This window comes from Biomphalaria glabrata, chromosome 1 (assembly GCF_947242115.1).
Source record: "Biomphalaria glabrata chromosome 1, xgBioGlab47.1, whole genome shotgun sequence".
Lineage (NCBI taxonomy): Eukaryota > Metazoa > Mollusca > Gastropoda > Planorbidae > Biomphalaria > Biomphalaria glabrata.
In genome coordinates this window covers 82,824,149-82,840,082 of record NC_074711.1, presented here as the reverse complement: position 1 = coordinate 82,840,082, position 15,934 = coordinate 82,824,149, and the positions used below count along the sequence as shown (strand labels likewise).

Sequence of the window (15,934 nt, the reverse complement as noted above, 5' to 3'; positions counted from 1 at the left end):
CTTAAGGAAATTTGTCTTACAATTTGTGCGTTACACCAAACAAAACATTGTAACTATAGAAAACCAAAATGCACATTCACACCAGACTCACTCATAAGTTAATTGCGAAAATTTTATATCAGTCTCAATTTAATGAATTGATTGCTAGGCGAACAAAAGAGATTTTTTGTCTGTTTGTCTTTGCTATCGGTGTCATCTCTCGTGTGATGGTAAAATCACAAAAACCTGACCCAAAGAAGCTTTTTAGCTGATAAATTAAAGATTTTCTACCAATCGGTTCAATTTTGTTTTCTTGAGGTTTAGAATGAGATGTTCATAAAGCTTTACAATGTACTTTTCACAACCACAAAGCGAACTGTAGGAGGTATAAAGACCCACCTATATGTCCGTAGTTTCCCTTATGCTATGTTTGAGTAAAATACATTTTGTAAACCCCGCACCTTTTGTATACCCCGCACAGATGCCTTTCGTTTCGGGTTATATGCGCGTAAATATGGTACATGGTGAGCAATATAAGTACAAAATAGTCGACTGTAATTTAATTTTATATACAATTTGTATTTATAAGCAAAAAAAAGTTTACGTTGCTAAAGAAAGTAATTTAATAATAACAAAAACATTTAAAAAAAAACATTTTTTTAAAACGACAATACTTCCATTGTACAGCTTCAAATAAAATATTTTTAAAAACTAATTTAATCATTTTGTCTTTGCTCAAATCGGGTATCAAACGCGCGATGTTGACACCGTCAGCTTCTTGATTCTACCAATTAGGCCAGCGAGCTTCGTCTAGGAAACCAATTATTTATTTGTACTTTTATTAAACGTAGAACTCTTTACACAACGGTAACGTCAACAGATTGCCTCGAAAATGGTATGGGCTGCATTAGGCGCGTTGGGTGTAACAAAACTCAAAAGGTAGAAACTGTTAGATAGCTAGTTTAGTTAGTTGGGTTGCGCACTTTAATGTACTGACAGTGAACGGATATTTTAGAATGACGACATAGACTTTGGGGTTAGAGGTTAAGATTGACTTATAGAAATCAGTTACCGCTAGACTCTTGAGGGGATAACATCGTTCTATAGTGACAGACTAGACTGTGGCCCATTCTGTAATAAACGTTTGTTTGAAGTTCACCTTGAGTCAACTTGGTCATCGAGTCTGTGTTCCTGTTTAGTACCTGTTCAATCTTGTAACGTGATGTCCATGTCCCGAACTCGCAGTCGTAATACACTCAACAAAGTACGCACGCACCTGTTCTAATTAAGCATCTTCTAGAAATACTTCACCTACATCTGACTTACACATGCATCCGTTACAGTACTAAGTGGACTAATGTCTTGTAAGCCTCTGATAATGTCTATCCAGAGTTCTAAATAAGGAATTCATTACAGAAGTGATTTCCAACCTTGTAAGTCCTGGGGCCAAATACATTTCAGACACGCTTGTCCCGGGCCGTGTCATGGAAATGAAAAAATTGATGTGAGCCTCTGCGTGTTCATTGTAACTCTGTGGGCAAAAGAAATCCGGAATAGACCGTGTCACGGGACGAACATGGTCTGCGGTCGGTTCTTTTGGTATCAATACTTTAAAGCATTTCTGAAAACAGCCCTTTGAAAACTACTTCGCAATGGGCGTGAAATAAATATTTCGTTTTTAGAACCAAATGTACGAAAACAAACAAAAGTCCGATATGTAAACAAAAAAATTACATGTTAAAAATCGACCAATAAAAAATGTTACAACCACAGGCCTATATATATTATATCTAGACTGGACATGGCAGGGGCGTAGCTAGGAATTTTCCATCATTTGGGGGCCTGGGGGGGGGGCCTTGACCTCTTTCAGAGCCCTGCATTTTGCGTAATATTTGATATTTAATGCAAAAAACATCCATTTGGGATTTTCAAATTCTCTTCCCCCCCACTCTCTTGATCCCACCTTAGCTACGTCACTGTGACATGGTGATCTTTTAACACTACAAAAAATATCGTGAAAATGTTTTTAAAAGTTGAAACAAGGCGTTGTTTCGTAAAGTAGTTATAAGAAGTAAAGTTGTTTTTTTCAACCCTAACCTATGTAACATATAGATCTAGTAATTGAACATCGAAAAAAAGAGCACTCTCGTTTCATAATTATTATTTTGCAATTTTCAGAAACATAATCTAAAAAGATCACGGTAATGAATCTATTTAAATGTACATAAGATGACTAAAAATCAATAGACGTGAATTATTTCGATGTAAGATTTTCGAAACATCATCTTAATGGAAACTAACAGGAAATGGCTTTATTTCATGAATTTGCGTGAATATATAGTTCTGTGATTAATACATAACAATCTATATATATATATATAGGTCTGTGAGTTGATCAATCTCGGATAAGAATTTGTTTCCGTTTTCCAGTCTAGATATAATATATATAGGTCTGTGGTTACAGCATATGTCTTCTACTATTTCCACTGTGTCACAGTTCAAAAGTTGCTCTATCAACATGAGTATTTAGCAGCCATCCATCCAAACATGTATCAAAGACTAACTAAACTAGTAACAGCCAGTGTCAGAGTTATTGTTTTAAATCGTCTGTCTTCATTCATTTCATTTGTTACATTATTATGACATGTACTTCATAAGCGTCAGTCCGTCCCACTCGCGGCACGGATATTGTGACCTAGAAATAGCCAGTTCCGTTTTTTTTTTGGTCCTTCTTTTTTTTTTGTTTGTTTCATGTTTTTCTCCCACTACAACACATTAGGCACCACCACTCCTCCCATCCCCCCCCCCCCTTATTTAGGTGCTACACAACGCCCCGCCAATTCGCCACGTTGCTAAATAGTAGCAGAGGAAAGAGGCTTTTAAGAAGGAAAACAAGATAGCACGTGCAATAAACGGACGGACACACGGGCCACACACGGGCCCAAACTAACTGTTAACTCAATAAGGCAAACTCAGCACTAAAATATTCATAAGTCTCCGCCATTGGTGTATTGATCTGTCATCGTCTGCCCGTAGCCGAGGACCGCACTACACCACGGTGGTGTTCCTACTCAAGCAGAATAGTTCGGGGGGGACAAATGAGGTTAGGGGGGTAAGACGGAGGGACTTAACTTAGGAGCAAAGGTCATGGTTGAAGTATTATTCTATGTAAATACACGTAGAGTGCATTCTCGCCAAAATATAGACCTGTCACAATGCAACGAGTTTAGAGTTCAATGTGAAGGCGCTGTTAGAAAAAGTGCAAACACAAATAGTGAAGATACTAGGCGCTATACCCGTCCGAATGATGGAGCAGTATATTCTAGTTTCAAGCCTCTAAAACATAACAGCGTCACTGTGTATAACATTTAAATGAAAATGTGTTTTCCCATTCTTATTTGAAATAAACAAATGCAGCACTAAATATTATTGAGGATGTTCACCAAAAAATAATTCGATTCTAAATATTGTCTAGCACGCTCTATTGAAGAGTGACTTTTTCCAACAAAGTGACAAACATTTGTTTGAGCTACAAGGAAAAGAGCTTAAAGATTATGTTTTTACAGTGTTACAAAGTGCACAGTATTAAAAAGAATGTAAGTTTCCTTTTCAAAACTTGAAATCTATGGGGCAGATGATGTAAAGTTCATCTGTTTCTACGCCCACGGTTAACAAGGGTGTCATGTGGCCAGCACAACGACCAACCGCCTTTACTTTTCCTCAACTAATGTCAGGTACCCGTTAGAGCTGGGTGGACTCGGGATTAAACGCACACCTAAACTGCCTAGCTCATCAACACTTCCTGTTTTCTGTACAACGGATACACCAAATATCAAGCTATTTATAGTTATCCAGCATAGATCTCGTTGACCTAATAAGACTCTTTGTACATATACCATCTCAACAATACTTAGGCTTTACAATGAACACTCTCGTAGTAGTGTAGTAAGTATTATCATGGATGGCTGCCTGGTAGTGCGGTTTGCGCGCTGGACTGTCGTTCAGATTTATCGATGGTCCAGGGTTCAAACCCTGCCCGCTCCCATCCCCCGTCGTCCTGCGGGAGGTTTGGACTAGGAAGTAATTATCTTCAACTTTGAAGGAACATCCGAAACATGTAAAACATTTTACAAACAAACAAATATCATTGGTCTGATCAACAATGAATGCTATACACATCCTGTTATTATAACTATAAGTAAATGTTGGAATGACATCAACTGTAATGTATTGCAGAAAGAAACTGCAGAGTCTAATGAAAGATGTTTATTTCTTTTCTTCATTCAGCGCCCCCCCCCCCTGACTCCCTTCCCCCAAAGGTAAACATATTTTTTTATTATTTGTAAAGAAAATAAAATGCAAACAAAACATCGCTGCTAAAGAATCGGTCCAAAATAGTTTCCGCTGTCTGAATAAAAGTTTTTTTTTCTTTCTCCTAGTGTAAATATCTCCTCTGGCACCGAATCTGCCCCCTGCACATACTTCCAACTACACTCTGGCTCTGTAAATGCCCCTTGCTGTTTAAAGAGCTCTTGCCTCTTCTGAGAGCTCTTCTTTAAAAGAGTTTACTTTCGTTCTCAGAAAATGATCTATTCATTAAGTCATCTCATTTTTTTTTACAATGTAACTTTCATGTTTCTTAATTTTTTTTTAAAGATGTTCACTAAATGTGCATCATCGAGGTCTCAATTTTTTGGGGTCGGTTACTTCTTGAAAAAAAAAGGGGGGGGGGGAACTTGCATTGTTTTTAATGTTTTTCTTTCTTTTAAATGCAAAAACTTTAAATAAATAAATAATGGCTTTTATATAGCGCTACTTTCATGCTTATAGCATGCTCAGAGCGCTTTGGTCCAATCTCATTTGTGGACCAGTACTGGGGGGGGGGGGGAGGGGGTATCTAGGAGAAGGTTTTTCCGTGCTGCCTTCATGCGCTCAGTCATTCACAAACTCGAGCCCCCTTCATAGGTAGCCAAGCGAAGCCAAATTCAAGCGCACTTAGCCTCTCGACCACGCTTCCCACATTATTGCAATACTTACATCGTTTAAACATTCTAATAATTAAAACTTGCTCTGGCTATAATCCAAAGAAATAGAAATGGAGAAATGAAATAGAAATAGAAATGGAAAAGTTGTTTGAGCGCTGGGACAAGTCCCAAAAAGCCCGTGGAGTCTGGGAGCTCACTTCCCCATGGTGGAGGCTGTCCAGGCCTGAGCAAACTATACAGTGCAGGACAGGCCACTGTCCTGTTGCTTATATTTCTCACGTCTATGGCCAAACTTTGATTCACGGTGCCCCCGCTGCGGGGAAGAAGAGGAAACCGTGTCTCATATTCTTTTTGACTGCCCCAGACTTGCTGATCTCCGTCTCGACAAGTCTGGGAAACAAAAAATTCTCGACCTGTATGGAGAATGTATGCACTACGCAAGACAGCAGGGTTTCTGTCCAGGGCTTTTGCAAGGGAGGATTTGAGCCTCTCAAGCCCTCACTCAAATGGAGTTTCATGATGATAATGAATAACTAAAACTGTGCTTTTGTTTTCAAGCATACAGTTAAAGTGACAAAATATGCAGGTCGCAAACTGGGTGTGTGATGTCACGCCAGATACTGGACTCATCCTTCCCCTTTCAACTCGTAGACAATGCCTTATTAATATCATCAGCATGTCTCGTTTTGTGAACGAGATTATGTGCAAAACAAAAAATGTTTGTCCAAGAATAATTCTCGCGCACTTCCACGTTGTGTTAGAGAGTAAAATATGCAATTCGTTTTGTGTTGTTTAAATGTCAGCTGTCCCATTTATTTGCTGTTGTTTTTTTGTTTTTTTAACATGAAGGAATCCTGTTAAAGCCTGAATGCTGCCATGCAATTTAATTGTAGCGGCAAATTCTGCTAAGAGTGAATCATAGTTGGCAGGTCATTCTAACATTTGTAATCATGTCGTCTGCTATAATGGGACCATCAGCTGACAACGTTTAATTATTAGGAATATTTCCCATTTAACAGAAACCTTTTAAATACATAATGTTATATCAGCTCTGCATACAATGGGACGAAACAAGGGTTGGGTTTCTCATATAAACATATTCATTCATCTCTTTTGTCATACTGTCCTCTACATGGCATTTTAAAGACCAATACAGGTTACTGGCAGGTACCTTTGCTAAATATGTATGTATATTCTAGTTGTGTTGATTTTTTGGGGGCGAAATGGGAAATAGTATTAGACAATCCTTACTAGACTCTCTTTTAGGTCATTTAATAAATGTGTGTAACTGTGTATTGTTGTTGTTGTCAATGTGTTTCAACATTGTTCTATATCTACTAAATAGACCTATAACGAAAGTACATTGTATTCCCTTATACGCTGGTCAACCACAATTCTTGAGTCTGTTCCTAACAAGTCACAGACTCACAACCCCCTCTCCCATCTTAAAAAAAAACAAGCAAATTTTTTTTTTTTTTTTAAAGGTAATGTTAGGAAAAAAAATTACAATCACTGTCATATCTTAATACTTCAAGATTTATCTCCCTTTTTGTGCATAAAATAAATAAAAAATTGATTAATTACTACTAAATAATTAATGATAAATGATTGTGCATAGGTTCTACCTGATTCGAGAATGGAACTTAGAAGAAATAACGTGTTCAAAAGTTGTAGAAGACAGAGTGAGTTGAGAGTGAGTTGAGAGTGAGCTTTGTAAAAATAACTGAAAAACTGAATGTGTTTCTTGACTACTGTTCAGCCCTTGATAAATCGTTCACCTGTCAGCTGACCCTCACCCTTTAATAAAGATGTACTAATAATAATGAAAACAGATTTGAGATGATTTGATCGTATCAGACGTGTCTTCAGAGACGAAGATTATTAACTCTTTCTCTCCTAATTGACGATGCCAACGTTGATTTGACCCCCATTAAACTAAATGGAGTTTAGATTTCTAAACTTTAATTTGTGTTGTGTAACAAAAGGATGAATTCTCCAATAATTCAATACCAAATATCACATTTTCTGGTAACAAACAAAAAAAGGTATTGAAGTTTAATCATAACAGGAAAGTAAAATACAAATTAGCAAAATTAATAATATTACCGAAACGAGGAAAATAATGACGTAGAGAAAGAGTGAAGTCATAGCCAGAAACTCCCTCATATGGCCAGGTGAGAACGGCGACCATGGTTCGAACCCTGAACCATGGTAACATAAATCAGAAGCCTTTACCATATGGCCAGGTGAGAGAATACAAAAGAAGTAAAGTTCTCCTTTCAGACCTTGTTATCTCTAGGGCAGATGATGTTAAGGTCAATTGTTTGTTGTTTTTTTGTGGTTTTTTTTGGGGGGGCCTACGGTTAACAAGCAGAGTGTCATGTGGCAAGCACAACAACTAACTGCCTTTACTTTTCCAAACTAAACTTAGATACATAAAAGTGGGGTGGATAAGGAGGCGCCCTAAAAATCCCAAAATTCAAAATCTCAGACTTTTTCTAGATTCAAACCCAGAAGCCCAGATTCGGAAGCCAAGGACTTAACCACTCAACCATCGCGCCCCAAGTGAGAGAAAGAATGTATGGCCTAATTTTGGAACAAATTTTAACCACAGAACAAGAAACAAATCAATCCAAAAGAATCAACAACATAATGGCTTACATGAAACCTAATTAGTAAACAGCTGCTAATCAAAGGTGTGGATTACAAATTACATAAACATAGGACTGTGGATTGAAAAAATGTGAACGAATTTGATTTGAAAAAAGGAAATGAAACAAATGTAAACAAAAAGTTTAGGGAACGATTTACTTTTGATTCTACTCTAGTAGACAAACCATGCGATTGAATTAGTTCCCATGATTTTTATACTCAATGTAAACATTTCAATGAATCTCTTGTACTAAAACCTATAGGTCAACGTCATCGGTAAGTTTCGTTCCATATTAGCGCTTCATATTAAGGTTATTACGGAATTATGACAAGTTAATAAGCGAAAAAAAAAAAAAAAAGGAAAGCAATTAGGCCTAACAGCTGTAACCTTTTACCAATGATCCAACTTTCATCTCGGTCAAAGGTCAAAGGTTGAGATGTTAATTTCTATGCAGCAGTGCTGCTTTGTAATGAGGGCTAATAATATTAGCATAGAAGCTGTCATTAACAATGAGAACCCTACCAATCACTCCCCTCCCCTCCTTTTTTTTTGTCCGCTTCCCCCCCCCCTCCTCCCATCTTAACTCCACTCAATCCAGAATGTGTGCGTGTACGTCTGCTAGGCGATGTGGTCATGAATAGAAGGTGAGCAGACATTAACAAAAATAAATCAAAGATTGCCTGGACAATAATAAACTGGTTGTTTTAAGAAAATGTCAAATCAATTTTAAAAAAAGGTCGAAGGTCGAGGAACTTGTTTTTATACGCGTATCGATCGTCGGCAGTTATTGAATCTTTCAAGGCTTGGTGATTGTATCACTACACTCAAAGCTTGGTGATTGTAAATCTTGTGGTTAGAAACATTCAAGACCTGATAACTGTAACATTCATGGCTTTATATTTGTAACATTAGAGACTTGATAACTGTAACATTCATGGCTTTATATTTGTAACATTAGAGACTTGATAACTGTAACATTCAAGGCTTTATATTTGTAACATTAGAGACTTGATAACTGTAACATTCAAGGCTTTATATTTGTAACATTGGAGACTTGATAACTGTAACATTCAAGGCTTTATATTTGTAACATTGGAGACTTGATAACTGTAACATTCAAGGCTTTATATTTGTAACATTGGAGACTTGATAACTGTAACATTCAAGGCTTTATATTTGTAGCATTAGAGACTTGATAACTGTAACATTTAAGGCTTTATATTTGTAACATTAGAGACTTGATAATCGTATAGTATATAATTCAAATTGTTAAAATTGGTGGACTCATTCAGTTGTAGAACGACTATGGTTCATCTCGAACACTTTTTCATGTGACCGTGGAGCCCTATTTTGGAGAGACACTCCCGTCCATAAATATCGCCGGTAAAGATGGCTTTCGCTTTGGTGGTAGAGGAGCTGGCCATTTTCGTATGTAACATTAGACTTGATAATTGTAATATGAGAGACTTGATAATTGTAATATGAGAGACTTGATGATTGTATTATAACACTTGCTAATTGTAACACACAAAATTCATTCAAATGAACTTCTCCTACCGAAAGGAAATACAGCAATGTTAAAGCTAATGGTCTCCGAACTGGGGGTCCCGGGTTCGAATCCTGGTGAATACTACAATTGTTAATTTAGGGATCCTTTGGCGCCCCTGAGTCCACCCAGCTCTAATGGGTACCTGACATTAGTTGGGGTAAAGTAAAGGAGGTTGGTCGTTGTGCTGGCCACATAACACCCTCGTTAACTGTGGGCCACAGAAACAGATGAACTTTACATCATCTGCCCTATAGATGGCAAGGACTGAAATGGAACTTTACTATATGGAAAAAGACTCGTATATTCAGATTTTAATATAAATGACTCATAAGCCAGCAAAATCCATATGTGTCTTTGGATATTTTGCTCAAGCCTAACTGGAGGGGGGGTATTTATTCTACCAATAGAAACAACCCAACATTTTTAAAAGATTTAGATAATATCACAGGCAAAACCAGAATTTGAAACGGAGAATAATATATCCAGAAAGAAAAACCCACTATGGCTTTAAATTTTGTATTTAAGTCATTTAAATATCAAGCTTTAACTCTTTCTCTCCTAACTGACGTTACCAGCGTTGATTCCACCAGAAGATGGTAAATAATTACGGAGAGAAAGAGTTAAGGAGAAAAGGGTAAAGTTCTGAAATAAATGAGAACACTTGGTAGCTTATTGAATGATAGCAAAAGTCAGGACAGATTTTTCTTTTTCGCTTCGTTTGAGAACACACCGTTTAATCACGGGACCAAACACCATTAAGGTTGAGAAGGGGGGGGGAGGAAGGCGGGTGTGTTGACACATGAAGAGGTGGGGACTGTAAGATAAAGTTCGTAGTGACCTTCAGCCATATGTCCTTACACAAGCCATAAATATGACCTGATGCTGTGACGTCAGACACCACGTGACAGCAAGGTGCCATCCATCGAGACATTAGTAAGAAGATCGAGAATGAGTCAATTATGTATGCAAATCTGACTTAATCAGCAGAGAGTATTTTAGTGTTATACCCTGGATTTCGACACGTCATATGTGCTTCTCCCTTAGTGCCATTAGAGAACGAAGCGGGTTGCCTAAATCAGCCATGAAAATCAATGACTTAGCAGAGTTTAAATCTTTAATTAGCATGCACTACAAGATTAACGCATGGATACGCGTAGGACGTAATCATCTTATCTTTAGTGGAAATGTCTATGATTTATAAAATAAATGTCGTTTTTTCCCAAGGATAATTGTCAACGCAAGGACTATAACCCCATTGCTTAATTTTCTCCCTACACGGACGGGAGACAGGAGGGGGAAGTCCCGGTTTCGAATCCTGGTGATGACTGGGATTCTAAATTTTCAGGGTCTTTACATTGAATAATACAATGGTTTTGCTTGCCATGCTGGGGCTACGTAACCACGGGAAATACTGCATTCCTCATTAATCTTCGGACTCGAAGACACGCCTTATTATTATTATTATTATTATTATTATTATTATTACATTGAATGATATGTATTAGATAAACGAATCTGTCAATGGAACGTAAAAACAAACCAGATAAATCTTGTCAAAATTGAAAAATACTTAAGACTTTTTTTAAGGTGTTTTCATATTAGACCTCAATAGCTTGCATGACATCACTAAGTTATAAATAGCAAATGTTCTCAATAGCAAGATGTGAGGCTGACTGGTAAAATACGCTTGGCTATGTATCTAGGGAGATGAGTTCAAATCCCTAGCTGAGCGCCTAAAGACTCCCACCGGTCCACAAAGGTGGTCGGACTATAAAATTACTTCAATGTTAAGCTACAAGGCTTGGATTTTGAATTCCGGGATTTTTAGGGCACCCCTGATTCCACGCAATTTTAATTGGTACCTGACTTTAGTAAGGGAAAGTGAAGGTGGTTGGTCGTTGTGCTGGCCACATGACACCCTGCTCGTTAACTTTTGGCCAATGAAACATCATCTGCCCTATAGATCGTAAGGTCTGAAAGGGGAACTCTAATCTACATTATACAAAATTTAGTTTAGGGCGTCATTATGCAGTGGCCAGAATGGGATGTAACTCTTCAGAAGTTGATTCATCTTTCCATGGCGCCAAATTGTGGCTTTTTTTTTTCTCCTCGTCAAGTAACTCAATCCACACCGATTAGAATTATGAAATAGATCAGGGCCCATGTGTGTGTGGCAGATGCTCTTGTGATCTGGTTTAGACCAGACAGTTCCAGTTGTAGAGAGCCGATGACGTAACGCGACACTATCGCATCAGGATGAAACCGGAGTGAGAGAAGCAGGGGGATGGGGGGGGGGGGGAGGGGGAGTGTTGTATTTATTACTTGTAGCTTTTAGCTTTGGTCCTACTTCTGGTCACTCTGTGGTTGCGTTGGTAACCGTTGCATAATGCAACTTGGAAATAAAATAGAGTGACACATGGAAAAAAAAAATTCTTATCTTATACTTGAAAAAATAGAGTGACATATGGAATAAGAGAATATTATCTTAAAATTTCGGACGAATAATAACGTCCTAAATGTATCCATGGGTTAATCTAGTCCTACATTTTTAATTAATGATTTCACCTTTATTCTGTATGTATTCTTGATCTAATCTAAAAATACGAAGATATAATTTTCACAAAGTGAGTTATTCAGCGAACTTAAAAGACTTCCTTTACAAATGTAATGTAAAATATAAACTTAACTATATTTCATATACATTTTAGTATTAACAACTGTAACAAAGAGATTCAAACTCGCGCCGTCTGCTTCAAGGAATTTGCTGTTGACAAAAAGAGTTAGAAGAAAATTATTTTATCTTTAAGCCTTTGTATTAAGTAGCAGAGTTCATTAACTTTGAGCTATTTTTAATTAAGACAAATTGATTTCATATTACTCAAACTTCAATTCAATCCTGAGCACAGCAAAAGAACCATTGACAGAATATTTGTTTCGTTGTTCCACAGTTAAATGGCGTTGTGTCCGTTGACAGGTTGGGATTTTTTTTTATCGACTTCTTTCCACGCAATATTTAATCGCGGTTTTCTTTAGGCTGCCATTGTTTTTGTCGGATTTATTGTGGCTGGGGGGGATTAGGGCAAATTGGATGTTAACCTTACCCAAATTTAGCCAAGAAACGGATCTCATGGGTCAGTTTTATTTTCTTGTCTAGGATGGGACCACTAACCCCAAGATTGAGATTTTCTAGAGACCAAGTTATAAAAGTAAGAAGCAAAATATACAAATCCTTTTCAAAAGACAAAGCTTATTTAAGGGGAAGAACTTCACACTTACAACTATAAATCGATATTAAAGAATTTATTTCCTTTTTCTTCGATATCAAAGAAAATAATTAAATAACAATAATTATTTGACGAATAAAGTAAGAACAAAAGAGAGAAGTCAAAAGGGAACGTTCTTTTAGCAAAGGGAACAAATAATACAGCACAGATCAAAACAAAGCTGTTGGCACTGAGCACCACTATCATGTGACTCTGCTGCCAGTAGAAAAAACTTGTTTCTGAGTTTTAATTTCATTTGCACTGTATATATTGGAAAGAATCCAGGTCTGTCTTTACAATGAGGGTAAAAATGAATGATCAGGAACAAATTTCCATTGTTGCTCATTCAAGCGTTTTGTATCAAGAGATCTTATCGAAATTTATTTTGTTTTGAAAAAGGTAGTAGCCAAATATTTTTCTTATGATGCTGAACCCATGCTGGATTTACCTATAGGCAACGTAAGTTATAACTTAGCCCCCCCCCCCAACCTGTTTGGGGCCACCAAAAAATGGTTCCAGTAATATTTACAATCATTTTGAAAAAAAAAAAAAAGAAATGAAAATTACCTTATGTTGGCTACAAAGGGCCCCATATCTCAAAAAGCTTAGGGCCGTATCAAATCTACATCCAGCCCTGTGCTGAACCACTCTTACTACGTTTATTTTAAAAAATCGGTACATTAGTTTGCTTATTCGAGTTTTCAATGCTAGCATCTAATATAGTTAATCAGTAATAGTTACTGACAATTAAGTAAAATGTAAAATAGCAATAATACATAAAAGGTGAACAATAACTTACAAATACAAAAACACAACCTTATAATAAAATTTTCAAAAAGACACAAAGATGAAGGCACACTTCTTATTCCATATGCTAGGACAATATCGTACAAGTGTTCCTTCTTCCCTAGTACAAGTAGAGCATGGAACAGGTTGCCAGAAGCAGCCATGAAAACCAATGCCTTAGCAAGACTAAGATTAACCAATGGATATACGAAGTAGATCATTAGATCTATCTTCTCTTTTGAGTGAAAGTCTGTAAGTTAAAATAGGCTGTTGCTGTTTTTTTTTATTATACACTTTTAGTCTTAGGTCGTTGTGTCATTTAACTTTTAGATATATTAATACAAATTGATTTGGTATTGCTCTGACTTCACGGGGACATTGTTGTTTTGTTTTAATACTATCTTGAGCACAACAAAAGAGCCATTTACAGAGTATTTGTTTTGTTGTTTAACAGTTAATTGGCGATATTCTTAAAAGTACACAAACCTTTGGCATGCATTTCTTTTCTAAATTAAATCAAAAATGATAATTAAGCTATATATAAGAACATACCTTATCATAGACATGGGCCATGGTCAGTTCTGTCTCCAGGACCATGACCGCGATGCCAAACATCCCAAACACCAAACAGTAGTCCGAGATTTTCTTACGCTTTTGATACAAAGCCCGCCGTTTGCCTAACCGGTATCCGACACTGGGCTTCTGGCGGACTTTGTGCTGAAGTCGTTCGTCTGTGTACTTTTGGAAGTCGGAGCCACTGACCAGGGCGAACCCGGCCTCCTCGGTGTAGCTGAGCTTTGAGGAGGTGGGCAGAGATTGCATGGATGTTGGCTTCTGAAGCTGCTTGAATGAGCCAATAGCGCCATTGATGCGCATGTAGTCGGCTCCGATATCTGAAAGTGTATGGGTGTTGTGTTTTCCGCCATCGTCGCTGTACGCCCGGCCCCCTTCCTCCTCACTGTTGGCCCTGGCTTTGTCTCTTTGGTTGTAGAAATAAGGGGAGCGCCCTCCTGACCTCGTGCAGTTCGGCGCCCTCAGGTTGAGCTCTGATTTGGAAACGACGTTGAAGGTGGGGGCCGGCTCTGTGCTAGTCGACGCCAGCTCGTAGCTAGGGCCCATGTTTCTGAGTTTCCACTTGCCCAGCGTGTTTGCCGCCTGCTGGGGCGTCGCCTGAAACATTGGGCTGCGCTGCTGAGGGTCGCTGTCGCTAAGGGCCACCTTGAGTCTAGGGGGCTGGAATTTATCTGAGGCGCTGCCTGGTGTGTGCTCTGATTGGAAAGCGTAGCTGTGCAGTTCGATATCTGGCGATGTGTAGCCTTTGTTGACTCGACCATCGTTGACCTCTAGAACCCCGTTGCCTTTGTTTTTTGTGTTATTATTGATGTAGATGTTCCGACCGGCGGGCCCTTCTTGGGCGGAGCTGACTACGACGGTGCTGCTGTGGTCAAGGCACTCGGCCTGCTCAACATCTGAAGTCAATGGTTCTAAATTATTTAAGTCAGTTAAGTAGGTCACGGGTGAGAAAGGTACACTGACTTCAGGTATCCTAGTCTCTCGTGCATCCATATCATGGTAGGGTACCGCAGGTATTTCACTCCGAGCGTGTAAATCCAATGAAAAATCGCTGTGGTCGACAGAAACGCTGAGTCTATTGTTGTTGTTGTTGACAGTGCTGCCGACAAAGTCCAGGTCAACTGTTCTAATGTTGGCATTATTGTCGCCGTAGTGTGAATGTACGAACTCCGCCGTGCCTGCTTGCGATATGAAGGGAGAGTATTTACAAGTTCGGTAAACTGGTCGATGCCTGCTCGCTTCTGGGGCGGCGGGCGGCTCCTTGCCGTCAGTCGGCGAGTCAGAATGTGGGGCGCTGGAACACGGATTCCGCCGCTCACACTCCGCGGACAATTCAGCGGCCTTGTTATCAGTGCCGTGCGGGGCTCCCCTGTCCTCGCTGTGCGCCCCCGATCCCTCCCCTAGCAATTGTTCCGTGGAGTCGACCCTCTGCCGTAATCCGGCCTGCTCCCCAAACAACACTGACATAGCTTCTCACTCTCTCGCCCCCCCCCCCTTCCGATCCCCTCTCCCTATTTTTTTTTTCAAATTGTATGCTACTGTCCTGCTGTGTATCTTGTAGGTATAGGTAAAGGTGTACGCCGGCAGCTCAAGTCTACGTCACTGAAGGTACAGAATCTCATGCCGTGTAATAGAGAAACATGCCTACGTCATCGCGCAGTTTCTCGGCTCCTTTGATTCCTTCAGGGCACGTTCGTCTCACTCACCTGTAGAGGAGGTACAATGGGGGAGGGGGGGGAGGGAAAAGAAAATAAATTAGCGTTGGCATGGGGGGAAAGATGGTGTAAACATATTAGTAAAAAATGAGAGAGGGGGAGAGAGAGAGAGGGAGAGAGCGCGTGAGAAAGATAGAGAGAGACTAATGCACTAAGTGAGACAAAGAGAGAAGCAGACAGTGAGAGTAACAGAAAGTGAGAGGAACAGGGAGAAAGACATTGAGATAGAAAGAGACTAAGAGAGTCAAAGAGAGACAGTGAGAAGCTGATTGAGAGATAGAGTGACAGTAAGAGAGATACTAAGAGAGAGAGAGAGAGACAGGGAGAGACAGGTTGAGAGAGAGTCACAGAAAGTGAGAGAGTAAGAGAGTCAAAGAGAGACTGGGAGAAGCAAATTGAGAGATAGTCACAGAAAGAGAGAGAGGCGAGTC

At 39.0% G+C, this 15,934-nt stretch overlaps 1 protein-coding gene across 4 annotated transcripts in view; it reads right to left on the bottom strand.

Annotated features, from left to right (window-relative positions):
- LOC106074407 (small conductance calcium-activated potassium channel protein-like) overlaps positions 1–15,270 on the bottom strand; it is a 183,457-nt gene extending 168,187 nt beyond the window's left edge. For all 4 annotated transcript variants that reach the window (XM_056018164.1, XM_056018166.1, XM_056018165.1 and 1 more), the window contains exon 1: positions 13,768–15,270. In XM_056018164.1, the coding sequence (XP_055874139.1) occupies positions 13,768–15,255 (1,488 nt within the window). In that variant the 5' untranslated portion in view covers positions 15,256–15,270. The remainder of the gene's footprint in view (positions 1–13,767) is intronic.
- Positions 15,271–15,934: the final 664 nt, after the last annotated feature.